The sequence below is a fragment of the Alligator sinensis genome, unplaced genomic scaffold (assembly GCF_000455745.1).
Source record: "Alligator sinensis unplaced genomic scaffold, ASM45574v1 scaffold738_1, whole genome shotgun sequence".
Classification (NCBI taxonomy): domain Eukaryota; kingdom Metazoa; phylum Chordata; order Crocodylia; family Alligatoridae; genus Alligator; species Alligator sinensis.
In genome coordinates, this window is record NW_005842382.1 from 642827 (window position 1) to 662634 (window position 19808).

The 19808-nt window shown below is 38.7% G+C and overlaps 1 protein-coding gene across 10 annotated transcripts in view; it reads left to right on the top strand.

Moving 5' to 3' along the window:
• LOC102368144 (sodium channel protein type 2 subunit alpha-like) overlaps positions 1-19808 on the top strand; it is a 107244-nt gene that overhangs the window by 35068 nt on the left and 52368 nt on the right. For 6 of the 10 annotated variants that reach the window (XM_006029479.2, XM_025210956.1, XM_006029480.2 and 3 more), the window contains exons 11-16: positions 93-440; positions 2994-3126; positions 5037-5275; positions 8753-8926; positions 12015-12371; positions 15268-15753. In XM_006029479.2, coding sequence (XP_006029541.1) covers positions 93-440; positions 2994-3126; positions 5037-5275; positions 8753-8926; positions 12015-12371; positions 15268-15753 — 1737 coding nt within the window. Of the gene's footprint in view, positions 1-92; positions 441-831; positions 837-2993; positions 3127-5036; positions 5276-8752; positions 8927-12014; positions 12372-15267; positions 15754-19808 lie in introns of all 10 variants that reach the window. The other 4 variants (XM_006029483.2, XM_006029482.2, XM_014522642.2 and 1 more) reach the window with 2 other exon arrangements.

Here is a 19808-nt window from a genome sequence, read left to right on the forward strand (position 1 = left end):
TGAACATGTTATTTACTTACTATGAGAAAACAAGTGATTATATTTTGATGTTTCAGATACTAATGCTGTGTTTTGGTTTCCTTTACCCCCAGTCTTTGCTGAGCATTCGTGGCTCTCTGTTTTCCCCACGGCGTAACAGTAGAACAAGTATTTTCAGTTTCAGAGGTCGAGCAAAGGATATAGGATCAGAAAATGACTTTGCTGATGATGAACACAGCACTCTTGAAGATAATGAGAGCAGAAGGGATTCCCTTTTTGTTCCAAACAAACATGGAGAACGGCGCAATAGTAACATTAGCCAGACTAGTATGTCATTCAGGATGGTACCAGCACTTCCAGCAAATGGAAAGATGCACAGCACTGTTGACTGCAATGGAGTGGTTTCCTTGGTTGGAGGACCTTCAGCTCTTACTTCGCCTACTGGACAGCTTTTCCCAGAGGTGACTTTAGATAAACTAATAATAATATTGTAATACAAGCACAATTGGAAATGGTTTGGGCACAGTGGATTTTCCTAAATGCATTCTTCAGTAAGAGATCTATAGATAGGATAGGTATTTGAAAGGAATTTGCCATTTAGATCAGAGTAGAAACACACTATTTCCAAACACATGGAATAAACAAGTATAGGGACTAGATCCTTTTCCCTTTGAAGTCAATGGCAAAAACCACAACAACTGCAGTGGGAATCAAAAAAATCCATAACAATGATTTTAATGAGCAAAATGTTTATATGCATTACACACTCATGCAATTTCATTGCATCTCACATTGAGTTATAAATTTATGTAATCCCAAAACAGATACTTCCAAACATTTACCAAAACATAGGCAATGTTAATGCCATAATATTGTTAAAAATGGATTGAATCAGTATAGCACTAACCCGTTTTAATAGTATTGCTTTTAAAACATCCACATTAAACAGTAGTACTGAAATCTCAATATTTGTATAAATATCTTGCTTTTGTTTCTATGTTTATTTTCCATCTTGATTGAGGTTTTCAGATTAGAAAATCAAATTAACTAAGAAAACATCAGCTGGTATATGCATTCTTATGCACAAGTGATAGACCTTTTCCTCTAATAAGATTAATCCTGATTATGTCTAGAATCTTCTCTTAAGGAATAATACTAGTTAATTCTTTCAAAGGGCTTTTCATCTTCACACTAGACCAACATTAATCAGTTAATCCTTGGAACATTTTTGAGAAATATGCAGGCATTATTATCCTTCTTCCACACACAGTAAAACTAAGACAGAAAAAATAAGTCATTTGCTCAAAGCCACAAAGGGAGTTGGAAAGCTGTCAGGACTTAGGAATTACTTAGACTTCCCCTGTGTTCAGGCCACTAAGCCAAGCTGCCCTCCAAAGAAGAAAAAAAATTGTACATGGCAAAAAAGTACATTAGGGCTGTGCAAAGCTTTGGTCACTGATTCGATTCGGCGGAGATTCGGCTGAGTTCGGCGGCCGAATCTCCAAATCTGAATCAAATCAGGAGACCTTTTAATCTCTCTGAATAGAATCAGAACCCTTCGAGTTGATTCAGAGAGATTTGATGATTTGGATTTAGACAGCTTTAAATGTTTTTTCTACATATATCAAGGTACCAGGTGGCTTGTGAATGCTACGATGCTGGGGCAGATGGAGCATTCCACAGCAGTGCAGGGGGCTTCCCAGAGTACTTGGCAGCAGACCCAGAAGTGGACCAGAAGCACTTCTGGTCTATGTCTGGGTCCGCTGGGGAGTGCATGGGGGACCCTCCCTCCCCGCCCCCCAGCTCGGTGACTGGTGCCTCCTGTGTCTGGGCTGATTGCTGAGCCGGAGGGCTCGGGGGGGGGGGGTCCCCCGTGTGATCCATGGAGGACCCAGAAATGGACTCAGAAGTGGTCTGGAAGTTTACCCCCCATGCTCCTGTGGGATGCTCCATTTGCCCCACCATCACAGCGTTCAGGAGCCACACCTGGTACCTCGAGATATGTAAACATTTAAAACTGTGTCTATGGCCAAATCCCTGATTCTCTGAATCAACATCAAATCTGAAGATTCACATTTGGTTGAATCAAAATCAGGTCAGTGATCCAAATCAATTACTCAAATCAACTGCCCTCGATTCGGGCCAAATCTGAATTGAATATGGCCCATTTTTCACATTCCTAAAGTACATGCCAAATAACAGCATCCTGTTAAAGAATGTTTAAATTGGAGTCTAACATCCATTGTTTTAAATAGATCATGAAAAGAGAGCAGAAAATCCAAGACCATCTTATTTTGTATGTCCTAAAAATTTGTAATCTGGACTACAACTAGGAAAATATATGGTTATTTATATATTCTTTGCAAACCTATGAGATTGAGACTTCATGATGAGATTTAATTTATTTTGATTTCTCTTTCACAAGAAATTCCTCCATACTTTTGTGAAAGTTTTGAGATTTCTCACCAGGATGGGAATGAGCATTTTAATAGCATCATTACTTTTGAACTACTGTATTTCCTGTATCAAAACCTCTTTTTTAAATAATAATTTAATATTCTTTTGCTATTGCCATGTTGTGGCTGGCAAGATCTCAGCATATTTCTCCAGGGATCATCGTAATAGCCTGCATCTTCTTTTTTTCTTAAGGGATTAATTTAGTGAAAATATATCTGCCAGCAAAATTTAATGCAGTCCTAGTAGTCACTTTAGTAAAAAGGAAAAGCCATTGGCTTCAAGTGCCCTAAATCAAGTAGGCAACTTGTAAGATTGGCTTACAAATCCTCAAATCCTTTTCCACACAACCCTTAGAAGAAAACTGAAAATTCTTATGACACAGAAACTATAGCTATTTAGCTAAAGCCTAATACACTGGACACAATACATATTGGAGAAGAATTTTGAGGCACTAGAGATTGGCATATTGTATTGTTAATAAGTTGCTGGAAAAGATTGGAAAAACATGGGAAAAACATGGAAAAAAACAGATTAATTCTTTTGCAATTTATTTCCAGGGCACAACTACAGAAACAGAAATAAGAAAGAGAAGATTAAGTTCTTATCAAATTTCCATGGACATGCTAGAAGATTCTGCTGCAAGACAAAGAGCAATGAGTATAGCCAGTATACTAACAAATACAATGGAAGGTATGCAACCCATTTTCTGTTGAAACACCTTTCACTGGATTTGTGGAGACTGCATTTAAGATAAGACATAACAAATTTAATTTGTAATTTTATAATTACAAGGCTAGAAAATTATCAAGCACTTCCATCACATACTCTAAATGCTTAACCATTTTTTTCCATCAAGATTTGTAAGATATCATTCCTCATATATTGCTCTTGTCCCAGAACATATTCTGAGGGAAAAAAAAATCATTGTTAGGGGGGGAAAAAAAGACTTTGGATTAGGAACAATAAATTGAGGTTTTTCTTAGGGCCTTGCTACATGTTCAAATTAAAGCTGGCTAGAAACCACATATAGAGTTGTTACACATTTTCAAGTACTAACTTTGTAGCTGGCTGGCTCTTTTTATAGCTGAATAGTCATTTTTATCATGTGATAATTACTATGCATGTGTGGCTAGTCTAAATTTATTGTGTGTTTAACCAGTTAATTGCATAATATATGTAACATGTAGGAGGGGCCTTAGAGCAGCTACTGCCACTAGAACTAGGTCAGAAAGGTAAGCTTTTAGAAGGGCATAAGTCTAGTGGTGATTTTCTATTAACTGCAAACAAAAAATACTCTTCCATTTGAATCTACAAGCGCCTAAAATAGTGAAGTTAAGAGAACAATAAAGATTTTTTTCAGGAAAAAAAAAATTAAAATACTTGTCAAATTCATCTGAAAGTTGGAATTTCAACAGAGGGGTTTTGTTTTGTTTTTTAAATGGTTCCTTGGTCACTTGATTTTCAGAAGCACAAATCAGTCTATACTTTATTGTAATGAGAGGAAGGTTTAAATCCTCTATTCTCTTGTAAAACTGACTGTAGAAGTCTTTGAAAATTTGAGATTAGAATAGTCTTCTTTTCTACTAGACTTTACTTCAAAGTAGTCAGACATTTTGTAAGTGACTACAAATGTGGTGGTTTCTCTAAGCCCCTTGACAGACATTCACTTTAAGACATGGTGGGATCTGATCCTTGACCCCAACAATTGTACATACTGCCATCCCACACATGCATGGCAGGATGAATGATTTGGGGATTAGACTGTAGCAGCACTTTACTTGCAGGTGCAGGGGAGCATGGGCTCCCCCCGCACCAGCAAATAAAACCAATAAGATTGTCAACTAGGGTAGAGAACCAAACTGGTGCCCTGAGAATCAGCTCAGTGCTTGGGGAGCTGCCTGAGTGGCACACATTTTTGCCGGGTCCTAAAGCATGGGGAGCTATAAAGCCACGTATACTGAGCAACTGACTAGTACATGTGGTTTTGACAGGTCCTACTGCACAAGGAGCTGTAAGATCATGTCTGCCACCCATCTGGGCAACACATGGGGCTTAGACAGCTCCCAGTTCGAACACTGGATGTTAATTCTTGTATTAAAAACACTGTTTAAAGCTTACCTTCTAGAAATATATGCTTTTGGATGGGTAAACAGAGAAGAAAAATAAAACAAAGATCCCCAACTGAGGGCACAATCTGTTACAATAGCTTTGCTTCTTAATTGATAAATATATTGTATTAGAAGACAATACTAAACAGACATAGTAAAACTGCTTTTCGTTAAAAATTGAATATTAATTTATATTTTAAAAAAATATTGTTTTAAATGAAGAATAAGATATTAATGATTCACTATATATCCTAAAAAATAAACAAATGTGCTTAGTAGCACAGATCTCACCATGTATGGTATATAGTAATGTAAAATACCATCCTTTTATTATATTTATACAAATAAAAACACTGATTGGAAACATTGGGTGCATAATTTGTATTTGACTTATTTCTTTTGAACATAAACATGTAGGCTATTTTAAATTAAAAGTACCATTTTAATGGGATAATTTGTGGTTTTTTGGAGTTAATGCTATTTTTTTTTCAGAGCTTGAGGAATCCAGACAGAAATGCCCACCATGCTGGTACAGATTTGCAAACACTTTCTTGATCTGGGACTGCTGGAGTCCATGGTTAAAAGTAAAACATATCGTAAATTTGTTTGTGATGGATCCATTTGTTGATCTTGCTATTACTATCTGCATTGTTCTAAACACATTGTTTATGGCAATGGAACATTACCCAATGACACAGCAGTTCAGCAGCGTGCTTTCTGTGGGAAACCTGGTAAGTGGCCTGTAATCCAATATGTGTTGATAACATTGCATTTTCCTTTTAAAAAAACCCTCTAATTAGTTCAAAATAAATTTAAGCTAGGTTTTATTGAATTTCAGACAGCCTTTTGTAATCAGTTTAAACAGAGTACCTGGGATTTTTCTGGACAAGGTAGCTTTTCTTTCACTGAAGGCAATGTCAAATCTAAACGTCTACACAAACAGAATCAGGCCCATAATTTTAAATTGTAATGAAACCACTGAATATTTTTGACAGTATAATCTTAACTTTAGGAAAATTGCTTGACAGATAGTCTAAGATAGGCTTCAAGGAGCCTATGTCTTTATAAACCCCTAGAAGATAATTTAATTATCTTCCATTGTGCTTCCTTTAATACTCTTTGCACAGAAAATATTTTTATAGTATCAGGAATAAAATACTCAGGTATCAGAAAAGCTCTCTAAATTTGCTCTCATTACATTTATAATGTAATCCTACTTCTGGAAATTGTCTTTTCCTTACTAGTAATATGCCACTGACAATTTAGGTTACTGGAAAATTATTCCCCAAACTAAAAGGGTATATTTTATTCCACATCAGAAACTGTCCAAACACGTATAAATCTACCAACAATAAACCAAGCAGAAGCAGAAGCCTTCATTCTTTGAAGCCAGATTAAATGTTATATAGTATTGTAATATTGATAATAGTATTGCATTGAACAAAGTCCAATATAAAGCAAAGCTAAGTACAGGCTTCTGTTAACTGTTGTACATGCAGAAGTAGAGTTGGATCAGTTTTACATGTGGGTCTGAACACTCAGTTTAATGCTTAATACAGGGTTATACATGCTGTTCTTTCTAAACAGGTAGTTTTGGGGTCATGTCTAGCTATCTCAACAACATATATGATATATTCCCTGATTCTTTTCACTTGTCATTCTCATCCTTGCAAGCATGAAGGATTTTTAAACTTTCAAGAATCGCTTGCTTGAGAACTGAACTCTTATAAATTTTTAATCCCTGGGTATGATTGTACATAGTGTAGACATATATATATATATATATATATATATATTTGAGAGAAAAAAAAACCCTCTTGTCATGGGAACCAAAAACTAACCAAGTGTTCATTGGTAGGTGTTAAGAATTTTAGCTTCTGTTCATGTGGACTGCTGAAAGATTTACCAGTGGGAGGATGCTTTAAATACTGGATACATTTTGTTTAGCCCATGCACCTTGGTAATATCTTTTTAAATGGATTTATTAAGAGAGGAATAGAAAAGAGAAATAAAATGATAATGTAAGGTGCTTTTTAATAACATGCAGTTCCCTCCCTCTCACTGAGAATTTAAGTGACTGATCTTGCGCCTTGTTTTCATCACACATTCGAGAATATTCTGCCTGAAGGTGTTATTTTCTGTCTCTGGGAAGATTAATAGTAAAACATCTCACTTCAACCATTTGTTATTCCAAGGTTCTCCCCCTCTCTCCTTTGCCATTCTGAATTTCTGATGTCCTTTTTATTCATACACTTAGCTTTAAACTATCCATTCTAATAACCTACTACCTTAATTAGGGATGTAGAGAATGTTTTCCCTGCTGGTCTCAATTAAATTGCCAGTTCTTCACTATATGAGTCTATTTACCTTAATCTGGTTGTTTGCATAAAATATTTTGTTTGTGACATCATATTCTATTGTTTGAGGATTGATTATGATATGACAGACAAAAGGTTGCACTCTTGCAGTATTCTAATAAGAAGGAAGAAATACCTAAGAAATGCAATGATTCATTTTTCAAATAATTTAATAATTGGTTCAGGATTCAGAACTATTCAATAAGCATAAGACAAAGTATACTCACTTCTGCTAAGAAGTGCTATCTGCTATTTCATTTTCATTGCATTTAATAGTACTGTAAACCTCAGGAGAAAACAGCCTGTGGATGGTGTCAGAATATCTGAAAGGCTTTCATTTCTTTGATCCTCGGTATGTCTTTTATTTCTCTGAACTGTAGCAACCATTGATCCTGCTGGATCATGGTATATGCAAGAGGGCAACCCAGACCTTCAATGCATATGCCTAGGCAGGAATTTTTAGAGGAGTAGAGGCTGCCCAGACCTTCCATTCTCCCTTTAGGCCACTGAGACAGAATCCAAAGACCAGATGGAGTCCAGATGTTTGGTGCCTCCATGTCAATAGCTGTATATGTCTGGGAATTGAATCCAGGTCTCCTATGTGGTAGACAAGGATTCTACCACTGAACCACAGGGGACTCCTCCACTGCACTGTACCTTTCTGTAAAGAGTTGTTTCCCTTATTGCACTTAGTTTGCCATAAACATTATGTAGTTATGTCATTCTAATTATAATATAATTTTGTTTCTACATCTCCTTTTTCAATAGCATAATTTTGGTTATTCTCAGAAAAGAAGTAACATTTATTAAAATATAGGTATTTGCTTTTTGATAGTGATAATGCAACCATATTGTTACACATGCTATTCTTATAGCCTCTAAAATTCTAAAATTCTGATTGTATTATTTACAATTGCATAGTATTGTAAAAAATCTGCCCTGCTACCACTGAATTAGCCTGAAGGGGGAGAGAAGGGAATTGAGAACATGGTGAAAGAAATGCACAGTCACAGTACAGCAATAGAGTGCATGAATTTCACAGACAACTAGGGGAAAAGAAGTCACAGGATGCCTTTCCATGGTATTGCAAAACCTCTTAAGTATTAAATTACAACCAATAATAGAAATCATATTAGATGATTAGAAATCAGTTTGCTTAGAAATCATCTTGTACTCTAGATGCTGCTTATCAATACATGTATGCAGAAGAGATCTTGGATTGAAATCCTCACCCCACTGTAATCAGTGGGCCTTTTGCCATTTCACTGTGTTTTCAAATGTTTTAAAGCACATTTTTACCCTTGGGGTTTTTCTTTTCTTTTTCATATGAGTATGGAGCTTCTTAAGTGCTACATTCTCAGCAGCATGAGATGAAATGCTTTTCTTATTCTCAGAATCGGTACAGGAGAACAAGCTTCCTTGTACTAATCCACCTATACTTTTCAGTTCTCACCTGCAAACCACCTCTAGAGGAAGAACGAAGTTCAAACTCTGTCTCTGTCCTTAATCTCTCTGCTGAGAACTCAGCAAAAATACAAATAATTGCCTATTTGTGTGCGCTCTTTATTTTAAATAATTTCTGGGAATTGAACTGAAAGCACCCCAAGTAATCTTTGTAAAATATTATAAGCCACTAGTAAAGCTTTTCTTTCACAATGAACTGGTGAACTAGAGGTGAAACTTTGATATCCAGTTATTAAACTTCTGTTTGTTATGTCTGTATTCATGTAAAAATAATTTAATTACTAAATTCATTGTGTATAAATATTTAGGAGCAGCCACTACATGGATTAGAAACATTAGTTTATGTGCACACACAATAGAATTAGACTAACTATAATCTGTATTTAGGTATTTACTGGGATCTTCACAGCAGAAATGGTTCTAAAGATAATTGCCATGGATCCTTATTATTATTTTCAAGAGGGCTGGAATATTTTTGATGGCATTATTGTCAGCCTTAGCTTGATGGAACTTGGTCTTGCAAACGTTGAAGGCTTATCAGTTTTGCGATCATTCAGATTGGTAAATATATCAATAGATACATATTTTCATGCTTTATATTCTAGGTTCTAATGTACATTGAAAATTAAGCCACAGTATGTGTATAAGGCACATTCAGGAAATCTGCATTGCTCATACATGCAATATGTAATGTGGGCTTTTACCAAAAGACGAACATAATTCATAGAAGCCAATTTTTTTTTTTTAATCAAGATATTGTAAGGAAGTATAGCAGTGAAATTAGATATCAGGGGGTGTTTACTTGTCACCTGGGCCCAGCAATAAAAATTCAGGTCTATTTTCATTACTTTGGAGTGTGGTTTTAAATATTAAGCATGCAGTATCACTGACCAATGTGCATATACATGTACTCTCCATCATTGCAAGTGTGAGGTCAATTGTTCATATCTTTGTGTATCCCTCATTTTGAGAATCAGGTCTAGAATATGTATATATTACCTGCTGCTCATGATTGTAATATTTGGACACTGACATAGACACCAACTGCAGCTCCCTTTTTAAAATTATATAGATTTCAAAGACACAGTTTTCACTTGGTTCACTTCTCTTTGTAACTGTCATTAAAATGAATGCTAGATACACCATATTTTCTTGCATACCACATAACCCCAAATAAGACATATGTGCCCTGTTTAGGGAAGGCAGAATGAAGAAAAAAGGAATTTTCCAGTCTTAGTTGAATCCTAACCACAGGGGATCTTGACCACATGGCTGAATCCTGATTATTGCTGCCTAAACAAAAGTTAGTTTTAACCTTTTCACAGCCACTGCCAAATTGGCAGTAGCTTTTAGCTGATCAGCAGAAAGCTACTGCCAATTTGTGAAAAGGTTAAAACTGTGACACTGAAAAATAAAGCTAACTGTGACACCCTTCCCTCCCTGTGACTGGAAGCAAAAAAAACAGCCCCAGAAACCATTACAGTGTCCCTGTGCTACAATTCTGGTGTAGAAATCAGCTTTCCTCCTGCCCTACCCTTGAAACATAACCCAATTTTGGAGGGTTGGTATTTGGAAGAAATGTTTGTATGATATGTAAGTAAATATGGTATTATCCTATTTATTTATTTATTATTAGCCACAAATTTAATTATATGTTAGGTATACAAGGAAAACACATTATTTTGCTAGATTTTTTTGCAATAATGTTATTTTACCAATAACATTTTATTTAGCAATACCATTTAGCAATGATGGAATGAAAAATGCTATTGTTTAGACACACAATTTCACCATTTAAGATATCAGTCTATGAATGGATCATATAACTTAAAAAGCACCTTATTTGTCTATGTATTGTATATGGACATATATGTAACTTATTAATCTCTACTCCTCAGGAAAACAAAGTTATTAAAAGCTACTTGAGGTTGTTTAAGCACGTCTCACCAGTACAATCATAAAAGTTACTAAATTGTTAATTAGGTTCTTGCCTTCCAAACACTAAATTTGTCTTTTCTATAATTTCCTGATATACATCTACCATTTACAACATTTATTTTTAATGGGAAAAGAAGAGAACTGTCAGGACACCAGTAATAAGTGCAGTGGGCTTCAATATATGTCATATGATATCATACTTGGGTTATTAAGCTAAGTAAAGTGAACAATGTTTTTCATGTTCGCTGTAGGCCAGCGCAGCCAGTACTACATGGAAGCTTACCAAAACAAAGATCTAGCAGACCTCCAGGGAGAACAGCTTCCAGAGGTGTTGAGCTTTGGCTCTGAACACTTTTAGACACTTGATTTACACTATTTAAGCCCCAAAACAGACACAAAAAACCCTACCTACTTTATTGGACAATTTCTCTGATAAGTGAAACTAAGCCCATTAAGGGTTTACCAATACCTTGAACAAAAGGCTATATCCTAGTTCAGTGTACATACCTTACTGGCAGTTACTTGCGAGGGTTCAGCTGGGACATAGGCAGCCAGGCCTGTGATAGGCCACTAGGAGTGACCTGGGGGGAGAGCGGGGCGGGGGCACAGGATACTGGAGCACCAAGCTGGAGTCTGTGTTGGCAGAATGGAGAGCTTGGGACTGAGTTCCAGGGGAGCTAGAGGGGAATCCGAGTGACACCGAGCCATACGCTGAGGTCTGAAGCCAGGAGTCGGAGAACTGGTATGGAGTTCCAAAGAAGACCTGAGATCAGTGTCAGGAAGCCAAGCTGAGTCAGGATACCAAGGAAACCAGAGAGACCAGGGCCAGCACTAAGGTTCAGGGAAGATCCAAGACCAGGGTCAGGAAAAGCCAAAGCTGAGTCAGGAGACAGGAGAATAAGACAGCAGTAAACACAAGGCTTGCCAGAACAGACTGAGGCATGTAAAGCCATGCTATTGCCTGCAGCCTAAAGTTACAGGTGTGCTTATAAGGGGTGAGTGGCACTTTTAGCAACCAATCCAGTTGCAGAGAACTGGGGAAGTTTTATTAGCCAGAGATCAGGGGTAGGTGTGACAACTCAGGTGCTTGGCCCAGCCGGGCATACCTGATCAGTGGCCCTGACATTGTACAGCCATGTAAGTGCTGGTTTTGACACTTATACAAAGTTTTCAGTTTAATTCTAGTTGCAGCGTGAACAAGCTTCCATAAACCTAATGAGTATGATCAGAAGGGATGCACTCTAGGTGCTGTACACTTGCCCAGATGTGTGTATAAAGCTGGGTAAGTGTTGAAATCATGGCCAGGCTAAAAACCCATGATTAGTGGGTGTTAAGACACAAGAGTATGTGGAAGAGGAGAAGTGCCTTTCCATGTTTTAGCTTGCTAGCATAGCAATTAGGGCATTCACTCAGGGGACAAGAGACTCCAATTCTAGGCCCTACTCACCCAGATGTAGGGGAATTTAAACCTGCATCTTTTGCTTCCCAGAAGCAGGTTAATTCCTTGTGCCAAAATGGCATCTTCTAGTCATAAATGTGGAACAAGCCTTAAAGCTTCTGAATTACAGGATATACCACAGATAACTTCCATAGAAAATATGAATAAAATGTTTCTGTAACCATAAAATAAAGCATTTTGCAATACAGAACATTTCATGAAGACCTTCACTATAATTATTACTAACATTGCCTCTTTGCTCTTATTTTTCAGCTTCGAGTTTTCAAGTTGGCAAAGTCCTGGCCAACACTAAACATGCTGATAAAAATTATTGGTAACTCAGTGGGGGCTTTGGGAAATTTAACCTTGGTGCTGGCCATCATTGTCTTCATTTTTGCTGTGGTTGGCATGCAGCTGTTTGGTAAAAGCTACAAAGACTGTGTTTGCAAGATTGCCACAGACTGTGTACTTCCACGCTGGCACATGCACGACTTCTTCCATTCTTTCTTGATTGTATTCCGAGTGCTCTGTGGGGAATGGATAGAAACCATGTGGGACTGCATGGAGGTTGCAGGCCAAACCATGTGCCTTATAGTTTTCATGCTGGTCATGGTCATTGGAAACTTGGTGGTACGTAATCAGCATTTTTCAAAAATTCATTCTAACCCAAAAGTGTATCTAATACTTCACAAAACAAGCAATTAGGTATTCCAGACTCTTTGCAGAAAAGAGGGAAAAGGGAGATCTCTTTTTATGATGCTAGATTTTGACTTGGACTACATGTCCACAAAGAGGAGTAAAGGGAAGGAAGAACACTCCTTCTGATAAGGAGATGTCCTTATCCTGGGTCCAAGTATGCAGGAATAAAGCTGATACTTCACATTTAACTCCTACCAACCACAGAGTGAATGATCAGAAAATTATTAACTCAGAGGTGCAGTCATGAGTGAGACTGTCTCCCCAAATTTGGCAAGGTAGGCCATCACCTGCAAAAGCTTATGACTCTCTGAACCAGTTTGTCTCTAAGGTGCTGGCCTGCCCTGCCTTCTGCTTGACTTCAGACTAAAACAGCTAACTTCCTCTCTCAAGTCCCCCTGGTACTGTGCTTTGTACATTACAGCACCTCATGCTCAGACTTGTGTCTGAAGGCAACTCTATGTAATTCTATTAGCTGTTCTTCCCTTTTTGTCCATGAGACTTTAGGTAAATTGTCAAATGTCTTTAAAATATTCCTTAAAGACACTTATTAGACTTTGTACATTAATGAAAAAGGTTGCTCTATGTAGTACATCTTAGATTTAGGGACCTAATTTTATGTATCTAAGTTTGTAAATTTTGATCTTTGTCACTTTTTTGGATATATACTTTTTAAAAACATGCCTATTTAAAAACTACGCCATTTGCAGAGACCTCCAAATTTGCTCCTGTATTTATAACATATCTAGAAGAATAAAATTACATAAATGATTTACTGAATTTGCATCCAAACAGGAAGCTAGTGTGCCAAGTTTATGCCTAATGTACCAATTTGGAACTTTTAAAAAAATAGGGTGAATATAGTGTTTAAGCGTCCACTGCTCTTGTATTATTATTTTAGCTTTTAGTTTCTTTTGTTGTTGTTTTTGTTGTTGTTTTCATAGTTTGCATAACAGGGGTGATGCGTAGGGGGTGCGCGCAGGTGCATGTGCATCCTCTGCATATGGCGGTGCACCCCTTGCAAAAAATCACCTCCTGGTGGTTGCAGCTCGCTACCCCTCCATTGGCACTGCCAGCAGTGTCTGCGGGCGGTCCATGACCGTCCCTGGCTGCTGTTGTCACTGCCGCTGCTGCCTGTGGGTGATTGCCAACCCCTGGTCAGTGCTCTCCACTCCCCCGCCCCACTGCCAACAGTGCCAGTGGCATCTGCAGGATCTCCTCACTCACCGCTGCCAGGCTCCCACCACCATACTCCCGCTGCCACCGGCACAGCCATTCCCCTCTAGGCGCCGAGGGCACGCACCATTCATGTTGCATAACATGAGATACTGTAAAATAATTCCTTTCCCTGCCGAATGAATCCTGCTCTGCACTTTATTAACGTTAGTCTTCACTTAGAAAGCTTATTGCTTATTTCAGCCTGATCTGCATCACTTATGTACCCAAAATTTTCTCTGGCTGTATGGTAACTTTTGTATATGAAAGGTCTTAAGACTTGGACACTATTATGTAACAGGAAAGGTCCAGGAGATTTTACATGCTGAATTTTGAACATACCAAGATTGATTTATTTTTGTTCTGTTTTATTTTTGTTTCAAATTATGCCCAGAATATGCATCACTATGAATGAGAACAAAATTTCAGCCTAGCATTTTTCTCAAATGCTATGAAAACTTATTACTAGGAAACAGATTGATTATATAAATGCTGTCATCAGATGAAAGCTTCTGGTCACTGAATTATGGTCAGTGATTTATAGTTTGGATTCTGGTCCAAAGCTTGTAAATCCAATTATCAGTCCTTTAATGTTATCTGAAATACCCCTACTTTAAAAACCGCTAATTGGTCAGGAATGTTACATTCTTATACAGACTGGGGGCTTGAAGGGATACATATGAAACAATCACTGCTTTAACTGTTCAGAAGTGTTCAGAGTTTATTGAAGACCTTGTTGAAATAATACTTAGGACGTTTTGTCCTTTTGCGTGACCTCTGTTAGCTTACAGCAGTAGTTAATAAACCATATTTCCCTTGCAGCATTGAAAGTGCATCATTAATATTGCTAGTGAACAAAGAAAGCTACTTTAATTTAAAATTCTTATAGAAAAGCAAAAAAAGTCAGGGTGTGCTAAATGGAAAGAAGGGGAAACTAGTTGTTTTTTTATTTGCAGGTCGTATTCTAAGTAATGAAGATTGAAAACTAAAACTTCTTAAAAATACTCTTATTGGAATGTTATAAAATTTAATAAAGGCTAATACTTTGTTCTATACAATGAATCCACGCTACAGAATTTAACTGAAAATTACATTCCAGACAGAACATCCTAAAGAGTGGTTAGAAAATCTGAGGATATTTTTTACTATTACAATATGCAGGCTTTAGAAGAGAATAACCTATTTATTGTCTATAGAACCATATTAGTTTTTTTATTACAGTTGATCTCATTTTTCACGCATGAAATGGAAAATTATTCTTCATGCCAGCTAGAAGTTTTAAAATGTTTAATTTTTTAAACGATCAAATATATTTAGAATCTAAGCAACTGCTAGCAAAAAAAAAGAGAAGAAAAAGCTAAACTGACAAAAAACTAACATGTCTATTTTCATTGTGTGAACAAAGGGACAACACACATTCAAAAGAGAAATGTATGAAACACCTCTCAGGTTTCTTAATACAAGGTGTCCTTAGGTTGTATTAAATAAATAAATTAGGGAGTACTCTTTCTGGAAACAAACAGTATACTCCCTTTTAATTTAATAGTATTCTTTAAAACTACTGATTCATTATATTTGCATATATACTCTACAACTCTCTTTTCTCCTCTTTTAGGTACTGAACCTGTTTCTGGCCTTGCTGCTGAGTTCGTTTAGTTCAGACAACCTTGCTGCTACAGATGATGATAATGAAATGAACAACCTCCAGATTGCTGTGGCAAGGATTCAGAAGGGAATAGATTATGTTAAAAAAAAATTACGGGAATTCGTCCAAAAAGCCTTTGTTAGAAAGCAAAAAGCTTTAGAGGAAATCAAAGCACTTGAAGAGCTAAACAACAAGAAAGACAGCTGCATTTCTAACCATACTGTAGTTGAGATAAGCAAAGATCTTAATTATCTTAGAGATGGGAATGGAACTACCAGTGGTGTAGGAACAGGAAGCAGTGTGGAAAAATACATAATTGAGGAAAATGATTACATGTCGTTCATAAACAACCCAGGCCTCACTGTGACAGTACCCATTGCTGTTGGAGAATCAGATTTTGAAATTTTAAATACAGAAGAATTTAGCAGTGAATCAGATGTGGAAGGAAGCAAAGAGGTAAGACCTTTTATATATGAAAAATTAAGTTGTAATCATGTATTTGCTTGTCCTATAAGTAATCTATTTTTGGATTGCTCTTGAAAAAATTCTCTCAATAACCAGGATTCCTTAGGTACAGTATTTTTAGTCAGGCTTGGTAATAGAAAAATTAACATTCTGCTTATTAGCTTGCTTACTTCTGCAGAGGCATGATTTAAGGGTGGCATTTCTTTCATACTTTATTCTGTCAAGTTTTAGGACACGATGCATGTTTTATAAGCTACTGATCAGAGCTTATGAAATAAAAGTATTCAAAAAGGCTCATGAGTACTATAATTGAGAACCTAAGTGTATCTGGCTGTAAATAGCTAATCTAATATACACTAAAAAAATGTGTGCATGGGCAATTTTGAAAGGTGAATAATGAGATATGGTATAAATAGACCAGTGACGGACGTTACATCAACTGAAGTTTTTTGAATATTTGTGAAAAAAATTTCGTTCAAAGATGAAGCTGGCTGACATGAGAAAACTTAATATCTTCCTAAGCATTCTCAAGAGCAGTACTTGGAGAAACCACGGTGTACAGAGGAACTATGTTTTGTAATGCATATACAGGTAGCAGTAACTTACTTAAAAGTCTTATATTATTTTCACTGTAACTAGACATTATATTACTGCAAAAAAATTGAAAAATATTGATTTAAAAAGCAAATCAGGTTTTTTAGAATTGACATTGCAAAATATTCCCAGTCAAAAATATGTACACCTGGAGTTATTGTTGAGATACATACAAGTCAAGATAAAAAAAAAAATACTTCCCAGTCAAAAATATGTACACCTGGAGTTATTGTTGAGAATACATACAAGTCAAGATAAAAAAAAAAATACAAGAACATTATCTAAGCAAAAACATAAAAAATGAGAAAGGTTTAGTTTTGAGGAGTCTGCTATCAATGACTACAGACATTTTGAATTAATATGGTTCTTTTACAACTTGTAGGTGGAATATTTAAAGTTGATACTAAAAGTTACTAAGACACTGATATGTTACCAATAAGATACTAAGAGTTATGCTTCATTATTACAGCAAGGTTTGTTTTGTCTATATAGCTGTAAATTCATGACTGGTGCTAGAAGGCTTGTATATTACATATGTAATATCTATGTATATTTTTATGTGTAACAGACAGCATTTGGAACATTACTAAAGAGTGTAAAATAACTTTTAAGTATGTGTCACCTTGGCCCCTTAAAGCTGTCTCACTGGTAGTTTTTAGTCTTCTTCCATGATTCAGGCTCACTATAGTCAGAGAATCATCTGTATATTACATATTGCAATATAAACTGAGGCTGCATACAAATGCTTGTTCACTGCCAGAAGTGGAAAATCTCTACCTCTAGCAATGATTCTGAGAGAGAGGGAGCAGCATAGGTGTTCAGCTGCTCTGCTGCTCCTTGTGCCTTCCCAAAACTGGGGTGATCCCATTCTGGGGAATGTGTAGGCTGCTCCAGTCCTAGAGCAGCAGGGCAAAGTCCCCTGCCCATTTCTCACTCTGGGAACTCCAGAATCAGAAGCAAGCGGGGGACTTGAATCACAGTCCCCTGGAGCTGAGCAGACTAAGCAGGGGGCAAAGCCTACTTCTGCTTCTCACACGGAGAACTCCAGTGCATGAGGAGCCAGCAGAGGGCAGCTAGTGGTTTCTCTGCCCCTCCCTGTCTACAGGAGGGGTGGGAACAGCTGTACCCCATGCCTTCTGTAGATTGAGATGACCCCAGTCTCTGGGTAACGTGGAAGCTTTTCCCCATAGATCCATTCCTCCTGGTCCCAAGAAGGAGTTAAGCTATGGGAGTGTAAAACAATGTTCCCTCTAAGGAGTAGCAGTTCGTGAGCATGCCGCTTCAGTCCCACCTCCCCCTTTTGGCGCGGTCTACCAGTAAGTGTCCTGCAGTAAGCGTCCAGGTGGAAGAGGGCAGGGTTTGGCCCTATGTGGAGCACTGTGGGCCCCACCCACTACCCATCTCCATGCTAACTGCTAAACAGAGAAACACAGTGGAGTGCTGTGGGGCAGCCATGGGCCGGACACAGTCAGTTGGTAGAATTGATGCTGTGGCCCAGCCATGGGCCAGACACAATTGATCAATAGAACTGGAAGGGTGGCACCGGGGTTGGTGTGGGACACTTACTGCCAGCTCCAGGGAACTGCTCCACTCCCGAGCCCTGATGCCATGTGCTCCCTGAGGTGTGCGGGGGCATGGAGCAGTTCCCTGGAGCTGGCAGAGCCCGTGCCAGCCCCAGCCCCAGCCCCCATCTCCACCTCGCCTCCAGGAGCACATGGCCTTGAAGAGGAGCTGCTGCCTGAGCTTACCTCCGGTAAGTGTCCCACACCAGCCCTGGTGCCTCCACCATGTTCCACGCCCATCTCGTTGCCCAGCTCCTCTTGGCGAAGTTGTAGCACAGCTCCTCTTCTGGGCAGGTGCACAACCTTAATAAGTTTGTGCGCAGCATGGTTTTAAAGTGTGCACAGTCATGCACATGCACAGCTTGGAGGGAACCTTGGTGTACAAGCATTCATTCTCCCAGGAGAAAATCTCTTGGGTACGAGTACTACTTGCTTAGAGTTGGCTGAATTTTCTTCTGGAACCACCATTTTTGCTCTGGGAGAAAAGGCTGAAAAATCTGTGTGTGTGTAGTTCCTAGCAGAACAGTGGTGATTCTCCCATTAGAAACAGAATGTTTGTATGTGGCCTTAGAATTATAAATGCCATGATTAGCACCTATGAATAACAAACCAAAAATTTAGGTAAAGACCTCCATTGTCACCATGTTGTAGAAGCTGAAGTACCTATTATCCTGATAGACTGTTGTGAACTATTTTGGAAATGGTCTAAGATACAGAAGATAATGAAATAAAGATCCATGGTACCAAAGACATAATGAGATGTTAGGTTCACTTAGTATCAACTTAGAAAGCCCAATCCTTTGAATTTACACACTATTTGATGCTTACAGCTTTCATGTGCTGGGCATTGGGCCCTCTTTCTTCTAACTTTGTCCTGCCAAAGTTCTAATTGCTACTTGTGTAACCTTGATGTTTTCAGAATACCTCCAGATATTTCATTTTCTCTCATGAACTTCATGTCTTCTCACATTCACTCCATTCAAATACTACAGAGCTTTGAAATCAATAGTGAGATGGAATTATAGCCCTAAGGGGCACATCCAAACAAGTGCACATGTGTGTCTTGCAGCATCTCAAAGCCCTTTGAGACACTGCAAGAGGCACATGCAGGAATGCGAAAACGTTCCCCGCACTGCAAATTTGCAGTGCAGGGGCAAAATTAGACTCCTGGATATCTGGAGTAAAAAAAAAAACAGAGAGAAAAGAAGTGGAGCTGGGCTCAGGCGACCAGAGGCTGGGTCCTCCACAGAGACACTTTGGTAGCAGCCAGAGCATCTCTATGGTTGAACCTCATGCCGGTGCTGAAGCACACTGACTGTCTGTGTAGGGCAGGCAGCATGTCAGCCACAGGGAGCTGGACCTGTGCTCCAGTGCCAGTAAGTAAGGGGTGGGGGGGACTAGAGGAGGGAAACCCCAACCCCCCCTACACTTTTCAGCATTAGCAGCTGCCATTGCGGTCACTGGGGCCCGTCCTGCACAGGGCAGGGCTGGGTGACAGCCGCAGCGGCCCCAGCCCAGGCCCCACTGCCCCCCCTGCTGTGTGGGGGGAGCACTGCCAGGAGGCCCCAGAGTCCCCACAGCCCTTGCTACTGTGGTGAGTAGAGGCTTTTTGTTTTCCCCCCCCTACACTTTTCAGCATTAGCAGCTGCCATTGCGGTCACTGGGGCCCGTCCTGCACAGGGCAGGGCTGGGTGACAGCCGCAGCGGCCCCAGCCCAGGCCCCACTGCCCCCCCTGCTGTGTGGGGGGAGCACTGCCAGGAGGCCCCAGAGTCCCCACAGCCCTTGCTACTGTGGTGAGTAGAGGCTTTTTGTTTTCTTTTTTTAAGTGCTGGAGGCTGGGGGCCAGCCAGCACGGGGCTGGGGGTGCAAGCAGGGGATGGGGACAGGTG